We start from the raw sequence: 26,831 nt of genomic DNA, 5'->3' as shown, positions 1-26,831 counted from the left end.
AGTTCTTGACATTTCTTGTCGCTCAAATGCTTCTTGTCTCTAATTAGTGAGACCAAAAAATAATAACCAATCAAAATAGACTAAAAAATTCAGCGAGGGGCATTCAAAATATTAATATCCACTTCCTGTTGTTAATTTGTTGAAATGCAGCGCATTTGTTATTCTTTTTTCATATTGATAGTTTGCTTTACCCACACTGACAGTTTGGTCCTAGACTCTATAAAAGGATGGCTTTTTGGCCCCGACACAGATATAGATAAATCATTTTCTAAAAATGTGAAATTTGAAGTGGTTTCAACAGACAAAAAGTTTCTGAAGTTTGCCAGTGAACTGAACGAGATGTCCCCTTTGGATTCTTGTTATCATATAGTAATTATACATGTGAACAGTATATATATATTCCTGTTTATACTTATACATACTGATAGTCACAGAATATAATTAAGTCCCCCCATAATAGTTGTTCCAAAGAACTTTTTAGCATAAAACAAGTTCCATAACTTGAGAACTTACTTTATACACCTTCAATCACCTTATCGTTATAAGCCTACTCGGCCGCTTGACCTTTTGATGCATACAACAATCAATTTTCCATTGTGGCGTCAGATATTTTGTTTTATTTTACGGGAACTTGTGTGATATCCAGTAATGTTGGACAAATAGCGATAAGGTGTAATTATACATGAGTATAATTAAGAAATAATTTATGGGGGCTTGAATATATTGTGATTTTACCATGGGTTGGCCCTTTATGACAAATATTTTACCCTGAGCGATAGCGAGGGGTAAAATATCGGCATAAAGGGACAACCCGTGGTAAAATCTAGATATATTCAAGCCCCCATGAATTATTTCGATTCTAATAAGACGATTACAGCAATTCTTTTGGATCCAAGCGCTCTAGGTGGAGGCAAATATTTGCTGTTCCCATAAATTAACGCACTTTTAGATTGGCGGTAAAGAACGGAGCAAACAGAATAAGTGACATGCTAAAACTATTTACAATAACATATTTAGATAGATTTGGATGAATTTTAATGAGAATCTACTTATATATCTTCTATGTATATAAAAAAGGGCTTATACCACATTTTAGCATCGTTTGGTTACGTTTTCTTCTTATCATGCTTGTAATGATTTTCGGTATCAGAAGCGTGTATTTTCCCGTAAAATACTTAAATTATTATGTTATCATTCTATGACGTCGTGTACTCCATTCATAAACAATCATATCACGTGGGAGTACAAACTACAATCGGAACAGCACAACTAATATATTCATATTTTACCACGGGTGTGTACCCAAAGCGTTTGAAGGACGTCATGTTAGAATATTTAATATCCAATGCTATCAAAACAAATTCCCCTTCTCAAAGGATAAAATAATATGGGGCAGGCATTAAATGTAAATGGGGACCATGTCTATCATGTCTATCATGTCTATGATTGGTTTGTTTTTTTATTCAAACATGTTAGAGTGGGGTGCTCATTTTCGCAACATCTTTTCATGTTTTCTACAGTTTATATTTTCAGGTCTAAATGTTTTTGAAGTATTCTGATATTTCTATATGAAGATAACTTCAAATGCAAAATATTCTTAGGCTTGAAAACGTGTTTGATTGAATATTATCATCTAAAAAGTTAGATTAAAGGGCGTATGAAATTTCCTGATTTTTTGTCAATGGGGGACACATATTCGCCGTTTTAAACCAAAAAACTGCATCTTTAAACAACATTGATCAAATCAAATTCATTATAGATGAATAGCAGACATTTCAAAGGTGTTATAAGAACTGAAATTTAGGGCATTCAATCAAAGAATTACTTAGAAATACTTCTTTGAATTTCGTGTTTTTTCTTCAGGATATTGGCCGAAAATCGCTGTCCGTATTTCAGTCCTTTTCAGTATGTGCCGCAATTTTGTCTCAGTTTTAAAAAATAATCACATTTGTTATATAATATAATTTATCGGTATATGTCTTCCATTTTAATCATCCTTTGAAGTTTTTACACCTCAAAATCATAAAACGGCAAAGTTGTGTCCCTGGCGAATATGGGCGCCCCACTCTAATAAACAATGATAAAATAAATGGAAATACTGTAATGTTTCTGATTTTGGTTCTGTTAGGGATTTAGTTGTGACATTATTTAAGTAATGACGTCATATTTAACATTGTTGAATGTAAACAAAGAAACTCTCTCATCAGGCAATGATTTTCATATCAAACAATTATTAAAAATGAATGCTTTATTTTACGACACTGATAAAAATATATGCAAACAAGACCAGAAAAGGAAGTCGATTTTTTCGCAAATGCAGGGATTAAAAAAGTCTGAAAAAAAAGTTAACGATTATGGGTTCATTAGCAATGATTAGTCATGTTTGTAGAATGATTTTTTTTTCTTTTTTCTGCCATAATCATGATAATTGGGATCTTTGTCCCCATAATATGAGACAGGCATTACCTTTGAGAAGGGAAGGAAGTCTGGTATCATTCAGTGTATGAATTTTTTTATTATTATTATTTCAAACACATTATCTTAGAATTACATAGAACATCAAATTTAATGCAAAATAACATGAGTACAACAATTTCAAATTGAATCTCTTTACAAGAGTGATAACAAATACATATCATGCATATATAAAATATTTGTGTGCCTACACCATGTGTACATTTTGAACTTACAACTTGGCAATTTTGAATTCAAGATCTACATGTACATTTTATCTTTTATTTATAGGTTGTATTTAGTCTAAAGAAAAGGTGTGGGGAGCTTACTGAAGAGGAATTGAACAAGTTAGCAGTACAACTACTAAATTGTCAATCACAGGCAGAAGGGAGACCGGTATTTAAATGTACTACTGACATGGTAAGAACTGAGATTAACCCTTTCAACGCTATACACAGCATATGCCGCAATGACAAAAACCGTCCGCCACTGCTATTCCTGGCATATGCCATGTATGCCGCGATGACAACGGCTTTTTCATCAGGACTCTTTAACCATTCAGTTTTCATTTCGGTCCTCTCTAATTTTTCCTTGTATGAATCGAGGATATGCAAGGTCTCATTTGCGCTTGAAATCCCGGCAATTTTTATTGTAAAATCATGCATTACTTTAGAAGGAAAATTGAAACAAATATTTTGACAAATGCAAATGGCGGAAATCGGAAACGAAGCTATAAATATGAAAATATATATGGGAAATATGATTTGACGTAGAAAAAGAGGGGAAAACAAAGGTTGACTGAAAATTTTGAGGACGGAGCCACTGATTTGTACCATGATTACATAATATGTTGTGTATGGTGCAATAGTTATACGCTACAGAATCGAGCAATTGATGTCTTCTTTATTATATGGCAGATAAAACAACAAAATGGATGAAGACTAAAAGTAGTTTTTATTCAAAATTCAACACAAATGTAATAAATTACACCAATCTGTTAATTACCTGAAAATGCAGGTAACCTGATAAAAATTTTAATGAAATAACTGCCTAACATTACAGTTCATACTCTCATGAGCATTTTTCATGCAATAACTTTCTCTGTATCTCTTATAATAAAAAAGATACAGCAGTCTGAATAGGAATATACTGTTCTAATGAATGAACACATAAAAATGCAGCAGCAGCAGCCATATTTCTATTTTTTTGTGAAGCATTGAAAGGGTTAAAGGTATATACATGTACAATGTATTGTCACTTGGCTGCATTATCTAAGTAGTTACAACTGTAATCACTAGCTAGTCAACACTGAGGTTGTAAGTTCAAACCTTGCTTGTGCTGGTGCACTCAACTCTAATCTTAACTGACTAGGATTATCAGTTTTTACTATCGAGGGATAGTGGTTTTCTCTTGGCACTATGGCATCAACCACCAATAAAAACTGGCCGCCATGAAATGGATTAAATGAGGAGCTTAAAAGCACCATAAATCTAAAATCAAATCAAATCATTTGTGCAGGAGTTCCATTTTAATCACACACATGAATGTTCTTGATAAATGCAAACAATAATTTTTCTGAATTTACAGAACTATAAGTAAGATTTAACATTTGATTTGATAGTCTAAGACTGCCATGTTTGTTATTGAAATTGTAGAGGAATTGTAAAATTCTGATAAATTACATACTTCATGGAATTGATTGTGTTGTTTTATTTTTCTAGACTTTAGCTGACTGTACAACATGTACAAGAGAGATGGATGGACCAACATGGAATGCCTATCAGATTGTAGGTAACAGAGCTAGGGCCATGTGTAAATGATTGGGTTGTTTTATTTATTTTTCTAGACTCTAGCTGACTGTACAAGAGAGATGGATGGGCCGACATGGAATGCCTATCAGATTGTTGGTAACAGAGCTAGGGCAATGTGTTATGCCACTCAACAGGAACAGTTTAGAAGGATGACCGAGATGACCGTCAGTAATTTGGTGACAGCAGCTACAGATCAGCTGGACAGTATGGAATTAATAAAGGTCTGACCACCTCTAATATTAGGCTCTATCTGTTCTAAAGCAGCTATAAGATTGAAAGTACATAAAAATTATAATATATTCCTTCTTTTTATGCCCCATTTATTGACACTACATGTATGTTTTTCAGTCTGTGTCCATTCGTCCCACTTCAGGTTTAAGATTTTGGTGGAGGTAGTTTTGGATGAACTTGAAGCTGATCAACTTGAAACTTAGAACACATGTCTATGATAAGATCTTTCCAAATTTAATGCCAATTTAAAATTAGAGTTTTGACCTCAATTTCACAGTCCACTAAACATTGAAAAGCTTAGTGCAAATGGGGAATCCATTTATTGTGTACACTCTTGTTTTTCCCTATTTCATAAGCTACAAATTGATTTTTCTATACACATGATACATGATGAATAAGTTTTCTAATATTTCATATCATTTTCTCTCTTATTGATAATATTGATGTCTGCAGAATACATTATTATCTTCATTACTAAAAAAATCTTGGTTATTCAGGGTACACATTAAGAACCGGTATACAATATTTCTTAAGTTTTATAATTATAATGAGTCAAATACACTGGTTTACATGCACATGTCCCATGTTCATGATGCATGTGATGTTTCTGGATTTTGCATGTACACTTTGTTACAGTACAGTTCAAGAGTACCAACTCTCCCACACCCTACACCGAGGAAAATGTCGGAGCCACTCCGACAAACTCCGATATTCCTCCCAAAATGTTGGGAGGAATTTGGGAGTAATCTCTCCCAAAATGTTGGGAGGAATTTGGGAGTAATCTCTCCCAAAATCAGGTAAATGTTTATTGTGATAACGAGCTCACTCTCTACACCGAGGAATTAATTGCCCTTATCCTACTTTGATCTATACCGGCACAAGACTGAATGGGAAATTGGATTACCTGACAGGTAAAGGTTGAAGTAATAAAGAGTTATATTTCCGGTCTACTGTACCAGTTTAAGTGTCAAGCAGGTGTATAATTTTAAATGTCTTTTATACTAATTAAATTATATTTGTGGTAATAAAAACTAAAGTCAAAATATTTTCGTATTTTTTGTTAGCCCATCTAAAAATATCTTAACCTTAATGTACTTGCTTAAAAAAAAAAAGATTATAAAATATAGCGGAATATGTGAAAAACAAAATATTCTACTTCAAAGTTAAAGTCTTTATTTAAAAATTATAAGTCTAAAAGTTTTATATATGCAAGTAAAAAGGAAAATTTATTCACCATTCATTAGACAAAATGATTGTCCCGTATTAATTGTGTAAATCTACGGCATTTTCTTTTTACGATTATCTAATTGCTGGAATGAATAAAAGATTTAAAAGCAAAATGTTGTTGTTAATTCTTTCAATTGTATTTAAGTTTTATAAAAAATGAAAACTACTTAATTTTGACCTCGATGTCTTCACCAGTAAATTAATATTTTATTTACGAAATGAGCATACTTGTGTAAAAATAACCGGAAACTTTCGCTAAATTAATCTGAGCAGTTAAATAAAATTACGTGTTTGAAAGTTTTGTATATTCAAGTAAAAAGGAAAATATTATTCACCATTCGTTATGCTTAACAATTACGGCATTTTCGTTTTACGATTTGTTGGCAGTACAGCAGAATAATAATACATTTCCGTTACAACAGGAATACTGCCAGCTGCATTAATTCGTCTTTGTTTAATATTAACTTTCGCACAATGAATGTAAATTTGTGTATTTTCAACAAAAGATTTTAAAAACAATTATTTGCCGTGCGAAGACAATATTCCACGATACCATCTCAGTTATCAACAGTTTGGGTTGAACTTGAACTTTACTTACTTAACAATGTTAAATGCTAAAAATAGTTAACATCAATGTTATCCACAGCACGAGTTTTTTAAAGGGCGGGAAAAAATATCGCGTACTAGTAAACTCAGGTGACCTTTCTGGCCGACCTTGGGAAAGTCCATTCAAGGTTTCTAAAGTTGTAGAACGACATTTTTGTGCAATCGTATTGAGGCTCCAGAAGGTTCTTTTACAATTGATTAATAAGAATCTATAATATAATTCTTATCCGAATAAACGAGAACAAATCTTTAACTATATGAATCTTAATGTTTATCTTTCAAAAAGAAAGTAGACCTGAACATTAGTTATACGTCCATGGTTAATAATATAAATTCACGGTTGATGATGTATTAATTGAAATTATGATGGAAATTGTCCGGGGTGATTTTAAATTGTTTTCAAATGACAATAATACGATAAAGAACTGCCAATTGTAGGCGGGGGTTTGAAAAATAAAATGATGACTGCTATAACTGGAATAATAATTATGATGGGCAATTATGAGGTTTAATAAATTTTATTAATAATTAAAGGATTAGTGACCTATCGGATAGCATACGCGGATTACTTATCATCACAACTTTTAACATCTTTTGTAAACGTAAAATGATTGAGCGTCATAAACTTGTCAAACATATGGAGACCGGTAGAATTATAGTACTTTAATGTGAAAATATTTTTACACTTTCCAAAATAAATGACGAAATTGATTTAAATACTTTCGTAAATTTGAAAACCGTTCCGTAAAATACGAAATTGACGAGCGCTATCAATATCACTTGAAATTATTTCCTTTGTTCAACAGAGTTGTCATTTTACAGTTTCTGTTCGTAATTTAAATTATTCAAGTCTGTATAAATGTACAGAGGTGGTGAAACATAATATTTCACATTGCTCAGTAAACTAAGTTTACTTGATGATCCGAGCGTAAAAACAACATGATTTTATTAGCCAGTTGATTTTTAAATAATGAACAGTTAATGCGCCGATATTGCTTATTGAATAAGTTACAAAAGATACTAATTGTGGCAAAATCGTCCTTGTTGAAAGAACACAATGTATGACCTGACTGGACTGTAATAGAAACACAAAATAACAAGTATTTTCTTCATACTTTTTCGTATGAACGTTTTATTTTAAAGATAATGGCACAAGACAAAAACATATAAGATAATAATTATCTTATTCTAAATGATATTGTCACATCTTTATCTGTAAAAGAAAGGAAAACATTTGCTCAATTTATAATACCGTGATTTTAAAGCACACCTGTGCAACCAAGATCGATTAAATGTTCAAAGGTAAATTATCTGGGTAATCCAATTATGTTGTCACGCGTCGTTAATTTAAAGTACATCTGATGGGCAATAAACCAATTAACATCCACGCGGTGTTGGGAGAGAATCTTTGGAGGATTTTAGGAGTGAAATCCGCGGTACGCGGTGTGATTCCGAGAAACACGGAAATCGGACAAAAAAGATATCGAATCGATATTTTTGGATGGTACTGTATATGACTGGATAATGAATTCAACAGTATCTACATGATTTATATTATAATTTATCTAATTATAGAATAATCAGGAAGCACTACACAACATGGCTACAGACACCATTAGAAAGTTATACGAGAGTCAACAGGAAATGCTAGGCCATCATCAACAGTTACAGATTACACAAGAGGGAGTGATGACCCAGATAACAGACAATATGGCGTCTCTTAAAACAGAAAAAGCTTTGATTGCTGCTGGAAATAAAGAACTGGCAGATCAGACGCACAATATAAAGAACAAATTAGGTTATTGTTATGCTCCATATATGATACAAGGGGGTTAGGTTTTCTGGGGGAGGGGGGTATTTAGTAGATTTGCATATGGACCATAATTTGCTATTGGGCTCCGTTTCCTATAACTATAGATAAGTGATAAAATGTGAATTACTGCTAAAATTCTGGTTTCAGGTAGTTTACTATGGTACTGTAGTAACATCAACTTGAAATGTAATTTTTTCCTCCAAGTCTCACTAAAAGAACTTTAAATGAGATTTTTTTCAACTTTTTAAAATTTGGTGTGATATATGCCATGATACATGAACACCAGAAGAGAATTACTTAATTTTCTTTAGAGATAATTTGTGATTTGTGTGATAACTTCAATTAATGTTCTTGTTATGATTAAGTTGGAATATTTAACAAATTGAAGCCATACAATAGTTGACTACAGATTTTTGTGAAAATCAGTGGCTTTTAAAAAATTCAATGTATCTAGATTAGGGTAATATTGATAAAAAATTGTCTTTTTTCAGAGGAGGCCATGAAAACATTACAGAGTCAGAATCAAGAACAAAAGTCAAACCATGAAATTATCATACAAGATCTAATGAGCATACAGACGAAGGCTCAAGATACAATAGATAAACTTGGTAAGATCTATTCTTTATTTGATGTTACATCAAGAAAGTTTATGATAAAAGTTAAGACCATTTTGGTATGAGACTCAAATATTTTAAAACAAAGACATTTGGATAAGTAGACCTTTTTCGTTATGTTATCTCAAATTTTTACTATGATTTCCCTGATCAGGTTGTGATTGATTTATCTCCCTTTAACCACAGTGTATTCAGCTGGTCAACTATAAAGGAGTACTTGAAAGTGCTGGCTTTTTTTTTGCAGCTGATGTAAATTCAGAAATTCTAGATATCCAAAGTAGACATTGTTAAAGATTATTTAAGGTTTTGATATGATTTTTGTATTTCAGACAAAAGTACTCAGCACTTATTACAAAACCACCAGGATTTGAAGAAACAGTATGTAGTCATGCATGAAAAGATGGTTAAAATTAATTCAACTGTAACTGATTTGATGAAATCTATAAATAGTATGCAGGAAAAGTTGGACAAAAAGATTTCTTGGTTTTCTCATTTACTTGGAACTACAGGTAAGTGTCTTCTTTATCCCTAGGTCAAGAAGTCAAATTCTTTGATAAAGCTTAAAATGGTATATGCAAAAGGTTTTGAAAATATTGTATGTATACATAAAACTTATGATTAATCTGTAATTGTTTATAGATAATTTTTCAAACAGTGTATATCTGGCACAAGCCTTCACATTGATTAAACATGTATTTGTATGTACAGAATAGAAATAGACAAAGGGTCTTTAACAATGAGCAAACCCCACACCGCATAGTCAGCAAAATAGACAAAATGACAAATATGTAAAATAATTCAAACAAGAAAGCTTAAGGGTCTGATTTATGTTAAAAAACAATGAAAGCAAAACAAATGTATGATATTCATGTACACCAAAAACAGCTAGTTATGTTTTAAAAGGGCTCTGGCTGTCAAATTCATGTTCTCTGATTTAAGTCAAATTCTCATATTTGATTCATAACCATCATGACCATGTAAAATATTTATAAAAATTGTAAACAAAAATTAAAAAAAAACAACATTTGAACATGTTGAAAGGGCAAGTGAATAATTCATCATCAATATTTCTTAGCTTAATTTGCCAAAATTGGACCATACTGGCTGCTAAAAGCAAATAATTATTTCACTATTTCACATTCATTAATGATAGAAACCCCAAAAAAATCATGCTTTAGATTTTTTTATATATCTAGTAGCTAGCCCCCCTTCAATAAAGAATAATATTATACAATTGTAAAATAAAGAAGTAGGGATAAAACAATCATACTTTTAGATTACACAATGCAGCAACTTGCATTGTCTACTACCATTCCAAAGACATTCATTTTCGTCTTGCTAAACGGAGTATGCTGTTTCTGCTGGGGGCATCAACAATGTAATAGTTTGTGATTAGGTCTAGTTTGTGGTATGTCAATGATATACGGTATACAGTTCTATTAGCATTGGCATTTCTCATTTCCATGGAGATTATTTGGCTCAGCCACAGGCCCGTTACTCATGATCTATTGAATTTGAAAATTTTGATTAGTTAACATGTTTTTATACCCCCGCTTTAAAAAAAAGGGGGGTACACTGTTTTACCTTTGTCTGTCCGTCAGTCTGTCCGTCAGTCCATCCGTCAGTCAGTCAGTCCCATGAATATTTTTCGTCGCATTTTTCTCAGGAACTACAATACAAGGATTTCTGAAATTTGGTTTCAGGGTTTATCTAAGTCAGCTATACCGTGTGATGCGTTTTCAGATTCATCACTCGACAACTTCCTGTTTACCGAACACTTGTATGATTTTACACATGATAGCCAAGTTGAAAATTTTCGTCACACTGTTCTCAGGAACTACAATACAAGGATTTCTGAAATTTGGTTTCAGGATTTTTATAAGTCAGCTATACCGTGTGATGCGTTTTCAGATTCATCACTCGACAACTTCCTGTTTACCGAACACTTGCATATTTTTACACTATTTATTTTTTCGTCGCATTTTTCTCAGGCACTTCAATACAAGGATTTCTGAAATTTGGTTTCAGGGTTTATCTAAGTCAGCTAAACCGTGTGATGCGTTTTCAGATTCATCACTCGACAACTTCCTGTTTACCGAACACTTGTATGATTTTACACATGATAGCCAAGTTGAAAATTTTCGTCACACTGTTCTCAGGAACTACAATACAAGGATTTCTGAAATTTGGTTTCAGGATTTTTATAAGTCAGCTATACCGTGTGATGCGTTTTCAGATTCATCACTCGACAACTTCCTGTTTACCGAACACTTGCATATTTTTACACTATTTATTTTTTCGTCGCATTTTTCTCAGGAACTTCAATACAAGGATTTCTGAAATTTGGTTTCAGGGTTTATCTAAGTCAGCTAAACCGTGTGATGCGTTTTCAGATTCATCACTCGACAACTTCCTGTTTACCGAACACTTGTATGATTTTACACATGATAGCCAAGTTGAAAATTTTCGTCACACTGTTCTCAGGAACTACAATACAAGGATTTCTGAAATTTGGTTTCAGGATTTTTATAAGTCAGCTATACCGTGTGATGCGTTTTCAGATTCATCACTCGACAACTTCCTGTTTACCGAACACTTGCATATTTTTACACTATTTATTTTTTCGTCGCATTTTTCTCAGGAACTTCAATACAAGGATTTCTGAAATTTGGTTTCAGGGTTTATCTAAGTCAGCTATACCGTGTGATGCGTTTTCAGATTCATCACTCGACAACTTCCTGTTTACCGAACACTTGTATGATTTTACACATGATAGCCAAGTTGAAAATTTTCGTCACACTTTTTTCAGCAACTACAATACAAGGATTTCTGAAATTTGGTTTCAGGATTTATATAAGTCAGCTATACCATGTGATGCGTTTTCAGATTCATCACTCGACAACTTCCTGTTGACCGAACACTTGCATATTTTTACACTATTTATATTATCCACTTGCGGCGGGGGTATCATCAGTGAGCAGTAGCTCGCAGTTTCTCTTGTTGTTTGTGATAAGGTCAGTTCAAGGGGAACCATTAGTTGTAGGCCAATGTTAATTGGTATCCAGTTGTATAAGCATTAGCACATCTCATTTCATTGGAGAATATTTGGCCCTGTCCCCTCAGTCATGGTCTATCAACTTTGAAAATTTGACTTAGATAACATGTATTAGTTGGTGATTAGATCAAGTCAATGATATTTGGTATGCAAATTTATTATGTTTGTGTTAACGTTAGTTTAAAGGGAACAACTAATAATAAGACAATGAAATTTGGTATGCAGTTGTATTAGCATTGTCACATCTCATTTACATTTACATTAGCCTAACTAGTTATGTATTGCCAATTAAATTTCAAAATTTAATTACTCAAAATTACAAAAAAATGACACATATCTCTCTGATAACAGTTTTAATTTTTTTTCCAGAGGAGAAGATTACAACATTATTGATGTTTGGACAACATGTAGTATTCCTCATGCTGATAATGTTCTTGACAGCCTACCTACAGGTTCCTCCTATGTCTCGTGTTCTTATCCTCATTATTACCTTTGTTAACTCAGCTATAGAGATCCAGTCTGGCAAAGGAGCAGGATTTATCAGAATGGCAGGAGTTGACTTCTCTATAATCATGGGTAAGGCCACAATGACAGTAGATACTATTTTAGCATCCTTGTTGATGAAGTTTATCTGAGCATTATCATGGTTACTTTTTCTAAAAGACTAATCCATGTAATATTAATGGACCTTATATTTTTATATCAAAACTGCAATAGAATGGTTCTTTTGGTTTCTTTTTGGGATGATGATATTATTATATATTGAAAAAATAACTGTAGAGCCTTCCATCTACCTAATAAAGAAGATGGTTCATGTGTTGTATAGCCTCCAATGGAATTAGCCATTCCAGTCATTACACACATTAGTTCTGAAAATAAAACCTGACACTTAAAAAAAAAATATAAAAATATAAAAAAGAAGATGTGGTATGATTGCCAATGAGACAACTATCCACCAAAGACCAACATGACACAAACATTAACAACTATAGGTCACCGTGAAATAAGATTATCAACTTTTCAGTTGGTTTTACAGATACTTGTTCATTCTTGATCCATATTACAATTCATTTGAGATACTTTTAGATGAAGTATTCATTGAGAGCAGTGAATTTCTTTCTTCTTTCCTAAAGAGTGAGTAACTTGTTAATTAAATATCCATTGAGAGCAGTGAATTTCTGTCTTCTTTCCTAAAGAGTGAGTAACATGTAATTCTAATGCAATTTGGATGTAACAATTTTTTTCATTGGCTAAAAGTTGCCGTCAAATCCACAGTTGACCAGGCGTAACTAAGGAGGGACCCGCCATTTTGAATTTATGAATCAACAAATGTTTGATTACTACTATATAATCGAAAATAAAACAACACCTACCTCAAATTCGCCATTTTAATGTAATTTTATCCGAATTTGAAGCGTACAGGTAACGTAATAACCTCCAGTTTGTAAGTTTTCATTTGTATGACGTCACGTTTAGCCTGGACGTCTTTGTGCCAAAATCATTCATGAAGTTTCGCGGATTTTTTTTTATTTGACAAATTTAGACATTTTTTCAAGTTTTATCGTATTTTTTCTTTTTGTAATGCATTAGAATCGGAATAACAGTACTGTAGTTGAAGAGTTGCCACCGTCAATTTTGATTTGACGGTCGCAAATCTCCGTTTTACTGTCTCCGCTACGCGTCGCCAGTAAAACTGCATTTGCGACCGTCAAATCTACAATTGACGGTGGCAACTCTTCAACTACAGTACTGTTATTCCTTAAATTAAATATTTATTGAAAACAGTAAATTTCTGTCTTCTTTCCTAAAGAGTGAGTAACACTATCATTGACTTTTACAGCTAATGGGTTATACTATATTTGGAAATCCAAAGGTTGTTTACCGAAGGCCCCTTTAAGACTTACAGGAACAGATGATGTCAGTCAACCTGTCACACATGAAGAGTTACAGAACTTGACAAATATAGTGGGCAGATTACAGTTTTCATGTGAGTTAGAAATATATATCATCAACAGTCAGGAGACTTACTGAAATAAGTGATTTTTAAATCAATTATTTGAGTAGCAAATTCAAAGTTTTGTCACAAATAGGGATTATGTATTTTTTTCAAAATTTTAAACACATATGTTTAAATAATATCTTTTAATTTGAATGAATGAATACTTTATTTGCAAGAAGCATATACATGCTATGGCAAACGAAAATATATACAATATATGACAAACAAAAGACAGCAGAGAACAGTAGTTACAGAGTATACAATAATATTATGACAATATATGTGATCTAATTTTCCAAGCTGCATTTAAATAGTTACATAGTTTTACTGTCAGAGATTTAGAATGAGCTTGTAATTAATTATCTAACTTGTGCCCATTTGGCCAAGAACAGTAGAATAAAGTTAAAAATTCTATACGCACAGATCTATACGCTGGACATGATAAAACAAAATGATACTCGTCCTCTAAAACATTCATATTACAACACATACAAATTCTGTTTTCTCTTTGAGTCATTAGATAACGACCAACTTCATTGTTTAATCTAAGTGTGCCGCTACGTAGTTTTGTTAATATAGATACATTACAATGAAAATCTAAGTATTTTTCAAAACCAAATTCTAGTTTATATCGTTTATAAATACAAAGTTTATTACATTCTTCTTAAGCTGTATTCCAGCTTTGTAATTAGTAAAATTGAAAAGAAATGAACTTTTTGCTTCTTTTAAGTAGCAAGGTTTATGCCATATCATTTAGCTGAAAATTCTATTTTAGTTGAAAAAATGCTACAATAACAATGGTCTTACATAATGAACTGATACTTTCTTTTAAAACAGATTTTTCCCAGCATTGGGTGTAATTTTCCTGTAAAGTTCAAGGTTTCATCATTCAGATTATGTAATAAAATTCTACTGTTCGCAATAAATTATTCACTGTTCGGGGGTGTTGAAATTAGTGGGTTTATTAAAATAATGATACTTAAATAAGTGATTTTTGTGAAGGAAATTGAGGTATGATACTTAAACAAGTGATTTTAATGTCATTATCCTAGATTCAATACAAGGACAACACAGATGTTGGTTCTGATAAGTTTAGAAACATAATTAGTCCCTGGATCATTAGTATTCTATATATAAAGTTACAATAAGATTAAATCACTTCTTCTAGTGATCAGAGATGGGTCCGATTACTTTCAATGTAATTGATTAAATTACAATTACTTTGTCATTTGTACAATTAAATTAAATTAATGATTACATCATTTCTGAAAGTATCTGATTAAATTAATGATTACATTGGCAAAGTAATCATGATTACATATGATTACAATGAATTTAAAAACAAAACATTTTGAATGATGTGAATGAATAAACGTTCAATATAACTATCATAACAATAGCATTTTTGAGAAAGTATTTTATTTGGTTCAATTATAAAATGATAACTTCAAATTAAACTTCATCTATTTAAATAAACACCAAATTTCACTACACATATACATTACACTTAATCACCTGTAAATAATCTCTGAATTATTTTGAATTAAATTTAATTAAGAAATATCATAAAGAGTTTTTATGTTTGTCTTCTGACCTCTTTCATAATGTATATGTATTCCCAGGTGTAGTTTATGGAAGTTTAAATATGGATGAAATAAAGTTAAGAGTTAAAAGTATGTTAAATTTTACTAGAAATGTTTAATCAAATTGTAAACAATATATGTAAGTACTAAACATCATTGCATTTTACATGTCCAGTCCAAATACATTTAAAAAAATTTTAAACAACATATTTGTCCAACTTTTAATTTAGTTTGTGCTAATTAGATAAATTTTCATGTCTGATTTAACTTTTATCATATCAAGGATTTGTATAGTTAAACTATACAAATCCTTGATCATATATATTTTCCCTACAGCTATACTCAATTGGTAATTGCAATAAAAACAAACCTTAATTAGTCTCCTACCTGTCAATTCAAAGTTGACAAAAATCACAAAAATTAACAAAAGAACAGTATTACTTGAATATAAAACAGTTATAAACAAATATTAATATGAAGATTATTATAAAACGATGAATATACATGTGTGTACAATATCTTTTATTAAGATAAAAGGTATATTGTATTAGATGATGTCTCTGCTTAGGGTAATGATGACTTTTCAATACTGTAACAGTTTATTTTTTACTGAAGTAGACATGCTTAAAGAAACCAAACCATTTTAGCATGTAAAAAAATTATCAAATATGAATAACAAAGAGGTTCATTTAATGACCAAAAACACAATTTTAGATTTTTGTCATTGTAATCAGGATGTACAATGTAATCAAAAAGTAATCATGATTACAGGGTATTTTGAAAAGTAATTGATTAAATTAAATTACATGTAATCAGATTTTTGGCTGATTAATGATTACTCTGATTACTTGAGAAATTGTAATCAATTACAGCTGATTAACGATTACAATTACAATTACCCCAAGTCTGCTAGTGATTAATTTGTACTACTTAAATAGGTGATTATTAAAGAAAGACAACTCTTACTTCCAACTTTTATGGAAATAATGTTACTTAAACCAGTGATTTAGAAAATCACTCATTTAAGTAAGTCCCCTGACTGATCAACATACAGATTCTACAGCACAGTTAAACTTATTGTGATGCAAAATTAATCTTTCTAAAAAAAAAAAAAATTAACAAACAGAATGTGTAACATGGAGTAAAACTGTCTTTTCAAATCATTCATCACATGATGGTCGACATAAAAGGCTATTGTGTCTGTTATTAAAATAATTTTTCTTTTTTTTCACACTGGTTGATGCTTTTGTTTTATAGTAGACAAAACTCTAACATTCTTCCTCAATTATGTTTAAAATGACTTCATTGAAACTTGTTTGCTTGCTGTACTTCATACTTACAAGTGTTAATTGTTTGTTTGGTTTGTTTTACAGTGAACGAGAGTGGTATAGGTAATGATACCAGTATAAGAACAATACCTAATGTTACTCAGATAGAAACACAGGCTAGACCAGATTCTTCCACAATGGTGAGATATCATATTGTTATTTAAGGTGGTACCTAACACTACAGGGAGATAACTCTGTAAAATCAGCTGAACGTTTTAATTATGTTGTGTTGTTAAGAGAAAATTAAGGTTCTCAATGATCAAAAGTAGTGTTTGTCAAACTGCTAAATAACCAGTGTATTTTTGTCGAGCCTGCAACTTTTGTTGCAGAAAGCTCAACATAGGGATAGTGATCCGGCAGTGGCTACGGCTAAGGCGGCGGCGGTGTTAGCTCACTTCTTAAAAGCTTTATAATTTAGAAGGTAGAAGACCTGGATGCTTCATACTTTGTATATAGATGCCTAATGTTACGAACTTTCCGTCAGTCACATGTCCAATGTCCTTGACCTCATTTTCATGGTTCAGTGAATACTTGAAAAAAAAGTTAAGATTTTTTGTAATGTTAAATTCTCTCTTATTATAAGTAATTGGATAACTATATTTGGTATGTGCATACCTTGCAAGGTCCTCATAGCTGTCAGACAGTTTTCACTTGACCTAAACCTCATTTCATGGATCAGTGAACAAGGTTAAGTTTTCGTGGTCAAGTCCATATCGCAGATACTATAAGCAATAGGTCTAGTATATTAGGTGTATGGAAGGACTATAAGGTTTACATGTCCAACTGGCAGGTGTCATCTGACCTTGACCTCATTTTCATGGTTCAGTGGTTATAGTTAAGTTTTTGTGTTTTGGTCGGTTTTTGTCGAGCCTTCGACTTTAGTCGAAAAAGCGAGACTAAGCGATCCTACTTTCCGTCGTCGTCGGTGTGGTCGTCGGCGGCGTCCACAAATATTCACTCTGTGGTTAAAGTTTTTGAAATTTTAATAACTTTCTTAAACTATACTGGATTTCTACCAAACTTGGACAGAAGCTTGTTTATGATCATAAGATAGTATCCAGAAGTAAATTTTGTAAAAATAAAATTCCATTTTTCCGTATTTTACTTATAAATGGACTTAGTTTTTTTTCTGCTGGGAAACATTACATTCACTGTGTGGTTAAAGTTTTTAGAATTTTAATAACTTTCTTAAACTATACTGGATTTCTACCAAACTTGGACAGAAGCTTGTTTATGATCATAAGATAGTATCCAGAAGTAAATTTTGTAAAAATAGAATTCCATTTTTCCGTATTTTACTTATAAATGGACTTATTTTTTTTGTACGGGGAAACATTACATTCACTCTGTGTTTAAAGTTTTTTAGAATTTTTATAACTTTCTTAAACTATCCTTGGTTTGTACCAAACTTGGACAGAAGCTTGTTTATGATCATTAGATAGTATCCAGAAGTATATTTAATAAAAAAAAATCCATTTTTTCCGTATTTTACTTTTAAAAGGACTTAGTTTTTGTGCGAGGAAACATTGCATTCACTCTGTGATTAAAGTTTTTAAAATTTTTATAACTTTCTTAAACTATCCTGGGTTTGTACCAAACTTGGACAGTAGCTTATTAATGATCATTAGATAGTATCCAGAAGTAAATTTTTTAAAAAGATAACTCCATTTTTTCTGTATTTTACTTTTAAATGGACTAAGATTTTCTTCCAGTTAACATTACATACAGTCTGCAGTTAAAAATTTCAAAACATATATTACATTCATTAACAATCCTAGATTTTCACCAAACTTGGACAGAAGCTTCTTTATACAGTCAAAAGATAGTATTAAGAGGAATATTTTTATTGATTTTTTTCCTCATTTTTGTTGAGCCTGCGATTTACAGCAAAAGTAGGTGAGACACTGGGTTCCGCGGAACCCTTACAAATTTTTCTTATACTATATGCAATAGGTCCACTATATTTGGTGTATGGAATGATTGTCAGGTGTACATGTCTAGCTGACAGGTGTCATCTGACCTTGACCTCATTTTCATGGTTCAGTGGTCAAAGTTAAGTTTTTTAGTTTTGGTCTATTTTTCTAATACGTTATGCATTAGGTCAACTATATTTGGTATATGGAAATATTTTATGATCTATATGTCGGTTACGCAGGTTTCATTTGACCTTGACCTCATTTTCAGGGTCCATTGCTAAGTTTAAAGTGTTTGTGTTTTGGTCTGTTTTTCATTATTTATAAGCAATAAGTCAACTATATTTGTAATATTGAAGAATTGTTAGCTGTACATGTCTGCCTGGCATGGTTCATCAGACCTTGACCTCATTTTCATGGTTCATTGATCAATGTTTCATTTTCTTGGTTAATGTTGAGTTTATGTGACAGTTGTAGTAAAGCTTTATATTTAGGTCTATCAAGATAGTATCAAGGATTAGTAAAGAAGGCGAGACATTTCAGTGTGTGCTCTCTTGTTTCTGATAAAATGGTTGATACAAATTTTTTGAAATTTTTATATCTTTGTCTAAGGGTCAAAGTATATACTTTGTCAAAATTTTATGAAAATTAAACTAGCCAAATTTATTTTAGTGAAAGTGTTATGTACCACCTTAAAGCATGTTGCTGTAAAAAAGTAATGTCATAAGAATTGAAAATAAACAATAATTGTTTTGGAGCTCTTTTTTAATAATATAATTTTGTGTGTACCTCTCATATCTTGACAATTTCATTGGTGATCAAAGTAACATGTTATTGAAATATTTTGAAACTTATTTTATGGGTTTCCTTTGAAGTTTTACATTTGCTCAAATAAATGGTTAATTCACCAGGTAAAAAGTGAATTGTCACATCTTTTCATCTATCTTCACCATTGCTTGAATTGATTCATGTCAACAATAGTCAAAGGTTGTTTAGTTGTTGAAATTCCCTTCCAAAGATAATGACATCCTTGATCAAATTTTGAGGAGTGTATTAAATTATTTTCCAGGGCTTATATATAGCAGTTGGTTAGGAAAGTGTATTTCTTGGAAAATTTGTCCTGTATGAACAAAATCAAGGGAAATGAACATATGAAAGAAAACAATTTAGATAAGTTGCAACATTTGAGGTGATTGTGACACACTTAAAATTATATTACTTGATAATTGTCGTCAGGGTTGAGATTTCAAATATGACGCAATTTTTTGGCTCATCATATAGTCACATTTTTATACGACCGCAAATTTTGAAAAAAAATTTCGTCGTAAATTGCTATCACGTTGGCGTCGTCATCGTCGGCGTCCGAATACTTTTAGTTTTCGCACTCTAACGTTAATATAAGAAAATAGAAATCTATGAAATTTAAACACAAGGTTTATGACCATAAAAGGAAGGTTGGTATTGATTTTGGGAGTTTTGGTCCCAACAGTTTAGGAAAAAGGGGCCCAAAGGGTCCAAAATTAAACTTTGTTTGATTTCATCAAAATGAGATAATTGGGGTTCTTTGATATGTAGATTCTTAACTTTTAGTCATGTTTTCAAATTGGTCTACATTAAGGTCCAAAGGGTCCAAAATTAAACTTAGTTTGATTTTGACAAAAAATGAATCGGTTGGGTTCTTTGATATGTTGAATCTAAAAATGTACTTAGATTCTTGATTATTGGCCCAGTTTTCAAGTTGGTCCAAATCTGGGTCCAAAATTAAACTTTATTTGATTTCATCAAAAATTGAATAAATGGGGTTCGTTGATATGCCAAATCTAACTGTGTATGTAGATTCTTCATTTTTGGTCCCGTTTTCAAATTGGCCTACATTAAGGTCCAAAGGGTCCATAATTAAACTAAGTTTGATTTTAACAAAAATTAAATTCTTGGGCCTCTTTGATATGCTGAATCTAAACATGTACTTAGATTTTTGATTATGGGCCCAGTTTTCAAGTTGGTCCAAATCAGGATCTAAAATTATTATATTAAGTATTGTGCAATAGCAAGTCTTTTCAATTGCACAGTATTGTGCAATGGCAAGAAATATCTAATTTCACAATATTGTGAAATAGCAAATTTTTTTTTTAATTAGAGTTATCTTTCTTTGTCCAGAATAGTAAGCAAGAAATATCTTATTGCAAGAATTTTTTTTAATTGGAGTTATCTTTCTTTGTCCAGAATCAACTTAAATCTTTGTTACATACAATATACAATGTATATTCACTTTTTACTACCAACTGATAAATTAAAATGATCTTTACCATTCAGTGATAACAAGCAGTTTTTTAGCTCACCTGGCCCGAAGGGCCAAGTGAGCTTTTCTCATCACTTGGCGTCCGGCGTCGTCCGGCGTCGTTAACTTTTACAAAAATCTTCTCCTCTGAAACTGCTGGGCCAAATTAATCTAAATTTGGCCATAATCATCATTGGGGTATCTAGTTTAAAAATTGTGTGGTGTGACCCCGCCAACCAACCAAGATGGCCGCCAAGGCTAAAAATAGAACATAGGGGTAAAATGCAGTTTTTGGCTTATAACTCAAAAACCAAAGCATTTAGAGCAAATCTGATTGCTGTAAAAATGTTCATCAGGTCAAGATCTATCTTCCCTCAAATTTTCAGATGAATCAGACAACCTGTTGTTGGGTTGCTGCCCCTGAATTGGTAATTTTAGGGAAATTTTGCTGTTTTTGGTTATTATCTTGAATATTATTATAGATAGAGATAAACTGTTTATCAACAATAATGTTCAGCAAAGTAAGATCTACAAATAAGTCAACATAATCAAAGTGGTCAGTTGACCCCTTTAGGAGTTATTGCCCTTTATAGTCATTTTAACCATTTTTCGTAAATCTTAGTAATCTATGAAAAAAATCTTCTTCTCTGAAACTACCAGGCCAAATTTAAACAAACTTGGCCGCAATCATCATTGGGGTATATAGTTTAAAAAATGTGTGGCGTGACCCAGCCAACCAACCAAGATGGCCGCCACGGCTAAAAATAGAACATAGGGGTAAAATGCAGTTTTTGGCTTATAACTCAAAAACCAAAGCATTTAGAGCAAATCTAACAGGGAGTAAAATTGTTTATCAGGTCAAGATCTATCTGCCATGAAATTTTCAGATGGATCGGACAAACCGCTGTTTGTTTGATGCCCCTGAATTAGTCATTTTTAGGAAATTTCACCGTTTTTAGTTATTATCTTGAATATCTGAATATTATTATAATAGATAGAGATAAACTGTAAAGAGCAAGAATGTACAGCAAAGTAAGACTTAAAAATAAGTCAACATGACCTAAATGGTCAATTGACCCCATAAGGAGTTATTGCCCTTTAAAGTCAATTTTTAATAATTTTCATAAAATTTGTAAATTTTAATTAACATTTTCTTAGGCCAAGTTCAATATAGATAGAATGTTTGTAAGCAGCAAGAATGTTCAGTAAAGTAAGATGTACAAACACATCACCATCACCAAAACACAATTTTGTCATGAATTCAAATGCATCCTTTGTTTAATATTCACATAGACCAAGGTGAGCGACACAGGCTCTTTGGAGCCTCTAGTTTACATCTTAATATTTTATGATGTATTTAAATGAGTAGTTATTGTTGCAAACTCCATTAGAATATTTTAATTGAGATTAGTTTTGGAATAAGGGAAAGGGGGATGTGATTAAAAAATTGGGTTTAATTTTTCTCATTTGAAATTTCATAAATAAAAAGAAAATTTCTTCAAACATTTTTTTGAGAGGATTAATATTCAACAGCATAGTGAATTGCTCTAAGAGAAAACAAAAATTTTAAGGTCATTAGAACACATTCATTCTGTGTCAGAAACCTATGCTGTGTCAACTATTTAATCACAATCCAAATTTAGAGCTGAATCCAGCTTGAATGTTGTGTCCATACTTGCCCCAACCGTTCAGGGTTCAACCTCTGCGGTCGTATAAAGCTACGCCCTGCGGAGCATCTGGTTTAATTTGAATTCATTTTAGCCTGAAGACGTCGACAGAGTACACAGATTTGTATTGAATAGTTCGATGGAAAGATTTTCTACACATTCCAGAGAGGGTACACCTGTATTCTCTAGGACCAGTACACCTCAGCCTTCAACATCAATCAACTACAGAAATGTCAGGTAGTCATATACATGATATATACAGTTGTATCAATTTCTTAATATTCTTTTAATATTAAATTAGGAAACTCCAAGGGTGATTTATTGCTAATCAAGCAACTCACCAATAACGTCTCAAAAACAAGGCAACAAATAAAAAAGAAGATGTGGTATTGATTGCCATTGAGACAACTATCCACAAAAGACCAAAATGACACAAACATTAACAATTATAGGCATTCAACAATGAGCCTTTGCTCATAACGCATAGTCAGCTATAAAAGGCTCCGATAAGACAATGTAAAACAATTCAAACGAGAAAACTTAAGACCTTATTTATGTAAAAAAATTAACGAAAAACAAATATGTAACACATAAACAAACGACAACCACTGAATTACAGGCTCCTGACTTGGGACAGGCACATACATAAATAATGTGGTGGGGTTAACAACATGTTTACTTGGCAAGTTACAAAGAATATTCACAATGTTATATTGAATGGTTCATTGATCTTAAAAGTATATTTTTGTCTCTTATAAATGCAGATATGGGGAAAGGATTAAGAGTGTGTCAAATTCACCGATGATTGTATATGTAGGTAAAAGATAGCTTTTATCAACAGGGATTCTAAGTGGGAAACCACACTGAAAATCACCATTTCTTAATGGAGGCTAAAGATATCAAATGGACATTTATAGTAATCTTATAAGTTGAAAATAAACTGACAATGTTATGGCAAAATGTGAAAAGCCCAAAAGACAAACAATAGTACACAAAACACAACATAGAAGACATAAGACTGAGCAACACCAGGGGTAATCTCAGGAACTTTGGAAGAAATATAAGTAGTCCTGTAAACGTTTTTGCAAATCAAATTGTATTCCAAAATGTTAGCTAACTAATTGCCACTGTAAGACAAATAACTTCCACAAGCATAGTAATGATAGCCTTTGTTCTCATATATATATATGAATAATTTGATTGTAGGGGTTCAACACCTAGCAGCAGTGTGAGTTCTCGTTGTAATGGCCTGACACGTGGTGGGACCCCATGTAGACTTAGTTCTGTTAGAGGACAATCTTATTGCAGAAATCATACAGATCAAGGTTAACCTATAGCTGTGTCAAGTCTTCCACCAGTTAATACAGTCATGCCTATAAACCAGTGGTAAATTGCATAAAATATGCATTTAAAATTGAAATGTAAAAACATTTTCTTGTAATGTTTAAATAATCATGATAATCAAAACAGCTCAAAAGATGTAGATCTCTGATTGATTCATTTTATAAAGATGTGAGATTAATGGAGGCTGAAATGAATAGTCTTCCAAGCATCCCCCTTTGCATTTTTTCTGGAACTTTTATAAATTATTTACTTGTGTATGTTTTAGTCATCACAACATAATGGTGTCACTAGACATTCCAGAACAGATACAGATTGGGTCTTCTGAGAAAATTGAAATATATTTGCCTTTGTATTATTTATAATTACATTTGATATTTGAATGATGAAACATGATATACATTTCACATCACATCAATTAGTTATACAATCATATCTAAGATCAGGAAGAATGACCAAAATGTTTAAAAGTTTTTTCCTGCAAGTTTCCACTGTGGATTCATTTATTTTCGTGGGTACCAATTTTCGTTGATTGCCAAAAACTCACATATTTCGAGGATATTTAAATTCGTTGTTTTGGGAAAGTTTGCATGCATTCCTTTGGAAAATTTGTATTTCGTTGAACATTTAAATTCCTGGTTCCCCTGTTCCCACGAAATCCATGAAAATTGGTATCCAACGAATATTAATGAATCCACAGTATTTTTAATTGAGTGCTAAGCTCTGAAAATAATTTTCACTGTTACAGATTTTAAAAAATTTAGATAATGGTCTTTGAAATATGTTTTAAAATTACTTTAAATCATGAAAAAGTCATAAAAACTAGTTTTAACATCTAAGTTAAGGCATGTGTCATTGTAATTTGACACATACAAGCTATACCGTTATAATTTATGCCTTTCTTTGTTCATATTATCCATCAGAAAAGTTTTCTGGAGTAATGTCTCATTTCATTTTCTCAATATAATGAAGTATTATAAAAATTTTCTCAGTCATTGGACCAAAGTTTTCATTCTTTTCCCATCTTATTTTAGCTCAGGAGTAGAGTATTAATGTTTAAAACCAGGACTTAATCTGAAAAAGAAGAAATCACTTTTTTTTTTATGATTTTTGATAATTATTTCCAGTGCCAAAACTTAGCCATTTCTTTTTTCCTGTCTCTAATGGAACATTGATACTGTTTCATGTGTGTGTGCACTCTTGTTTTTGATGTTAAAACATGCATTTTCATTATATGTATAATAATTAATACCATTCAATACAGAAAACAATACCAGTTTGTAACTTTTATGGATTATAAATGCAAGTTATGTAGTTTTTCATCGTATCAACTTGTTATAAAATTGAGAATGGAAATAGGGAATGTGTCAAAGAGACAACAACCCGACCAAATAAAAAAAAAACAGCAGAAGGTCACCAACAGGTCTTCAATGTAGCAAGAAACTACCAATCATGAAATACAAATTAGCCAAATTAGAAATGAATTATATAAACATATGGAATAGGTCCATATGTATGTATATTATAAGTTATAAAGTTCGCTACTGACACCCTATGGATCCATTGATGGTTAGTAAAATCCAAAGGGGGTGAGGCCGGAGGCCGAATCCCCTATGAATTTTATTCACCCTCTATGGATTCATAGGGGTCAGAAGTTAACCGTATAACGAATTTATCGGACGCTGCACTTTTTCTACGCGTTTTGTTGAAAAATAATCAATAAAACACAACAACATTAATAGATGACGTTGCCATTAACGAGTCATGAACCCCATATGAAACTTACTAACCCCATATGGTCTCATAACGGTGTTTAACCAATCGCAACATGATAATTCATCTGTAGTCCAATAAATAAACATATGGAATAGGTCATATGTATGTATTTTATATATAAACTTTGTTTAATTTTGAAAATGAATTATATATGTTTATAAATGGGTCATCATACTTAGCGAAAGATAATTCAACTTCTTTTATATATATATAACTTAGATAAAAGAAATTATAGAAATGCAGAGACTATTTAAGGTTTTGCTTGTGAAATGAATGAAGTTTTAAAAACATTTTGTATGACAAATCTATTACCGGTATATATATGGAGTTGGATATATGCTTTGCTATTTTCATATATATATTTGCAGCTGCATGTATATGATCTGCTTAAATTAAATACTATAAATTCAGAAATCTTTTCCAATCATTTTATAACTGCTAAAACTAGGGATAGGTTTCACAAAATAAAAATGTGCATTTTAAATTTTGATGGCATTATTTATATATACATATTAATATATGCATCATTTCTTAAAGCATAATATTTATCTATTATTGGTGTCCTTTGTCCATCAATGGCACTTACAAATGCACACAAAATTTTCTGAATTTACAGTAAAACTTATATCTTATGTGGTGCAGTTTAGGTTTTATGCTATGTTAAAAATTTGATAATAATTGAGGTGTGGGTTTGCTTTGTTAACAATTAAAGTATGTTACAGTAAGGGACAATATCAAAAGTTCAAGGATAGAAAACTTAATTCATATAGTTTTCACTGACTCCCCCCCCCCCCCTTCTTAACTTAATTTTGGAGAAATTGTTAAATTGATGTCAATTTATACAAAACTTGCAGCAATTTGACCCCCCTACCCCCAAACTATTTGAATTAAGTTTTTTATCCTTCATTGATTTTTTTTTTATGTCCCTAAGCAAGAATAGGATATGATTTTGTATTTATATATATTTACAAACCTGTTCATGGCAATTTCTTTGTTATTCAAAGAAGAATTATATTTTAAGATACCTGGACGATCCTATTTATCAAAGGATGACTATTGTTTACGTATTGTCCTTTTAACTTAAAGACTCGGTACAGGTCTTTAAGTTGGGGTTGAATTATAAAAACTCACTCAT

At 31.6% G+C, this 26,831-nt stretch overlaps 1 protein-coding gene across 1 annotated transcript; it reads left to right on the top strand.

Moving 5' to 3' along the window:
• The first annotated feature begins 93 nt into the window (after nt 1-93).
• LOC134693728 (protein brambleberry-like) lies at nt 94-26,658 on the top strand. Its single transcript, XM_063554628.1, has 11 exons — nt 94-369; nt 2,746-2,874; nt 4,301-4,486; nt 7,905-8,127; nt 8,634-8,750; nt 9,086-9,265; nt 12,181-12,387; nt 13,652-13,798; nt 16,767-16,861; nt 22,674-22,816; nt 23,786-26,658. Exons 1-11 carry the CDS (start codon nt 145-147, stop codon nt 23,907-23,909), a joined length of 1,776 nt encoding a protein of 591 aa, XP_063410698.1. The 5' UTR covers nt 94-144; the 3' UTR covers nt 23,910-26,658.
• The last annotated feature ends 173 nt before the right edge of the window (nt 26,659-26,831 follow it).

Source organism: Mytilus trossulus, chromosome 12 (assembly GCF_036588685.1).
Source record: "Mytilus trossulus isolate FHL-02 chromosome 12, PNRI_Mtr1.1.1.hap1, whole genome shotgun sequence".
NCBI lineage: Eukaryota > Metazoa > Mollusca > Bivalvia > Mytilida > Mytilidae > Mytilus > Mytilus trossulus.
Note: the sequence above shows the minus strand (reverse complement) of the source record. Positions and strands in the feature narration are given on the sequence as shown.

Excerpts from the sequence above, each read along its gene's own strand:
- LOC134693728 (XM_063554628.1), top strand. The coding sequence starts at position 145 with ATGCAGCGCATTTGTTATTCTTTTTTCATATTGATAGTTTGCTTTACC. Across the intron at positions 8,128-8,633 it reads CAATATAAAGAACAAATTAG|AGGAGGCCATGAAAACATTA; the intron begins GTTATTGTTATG and ends GTCTTTTTTCAG. Across the intron at positions 22,817-23,785 it reads ATCAACTACAGAAATGTCAG|GGGTTCAACACCTAGCAGCA; the intron begins GTAGTCATATAC and ends ATTTGATTGTAG.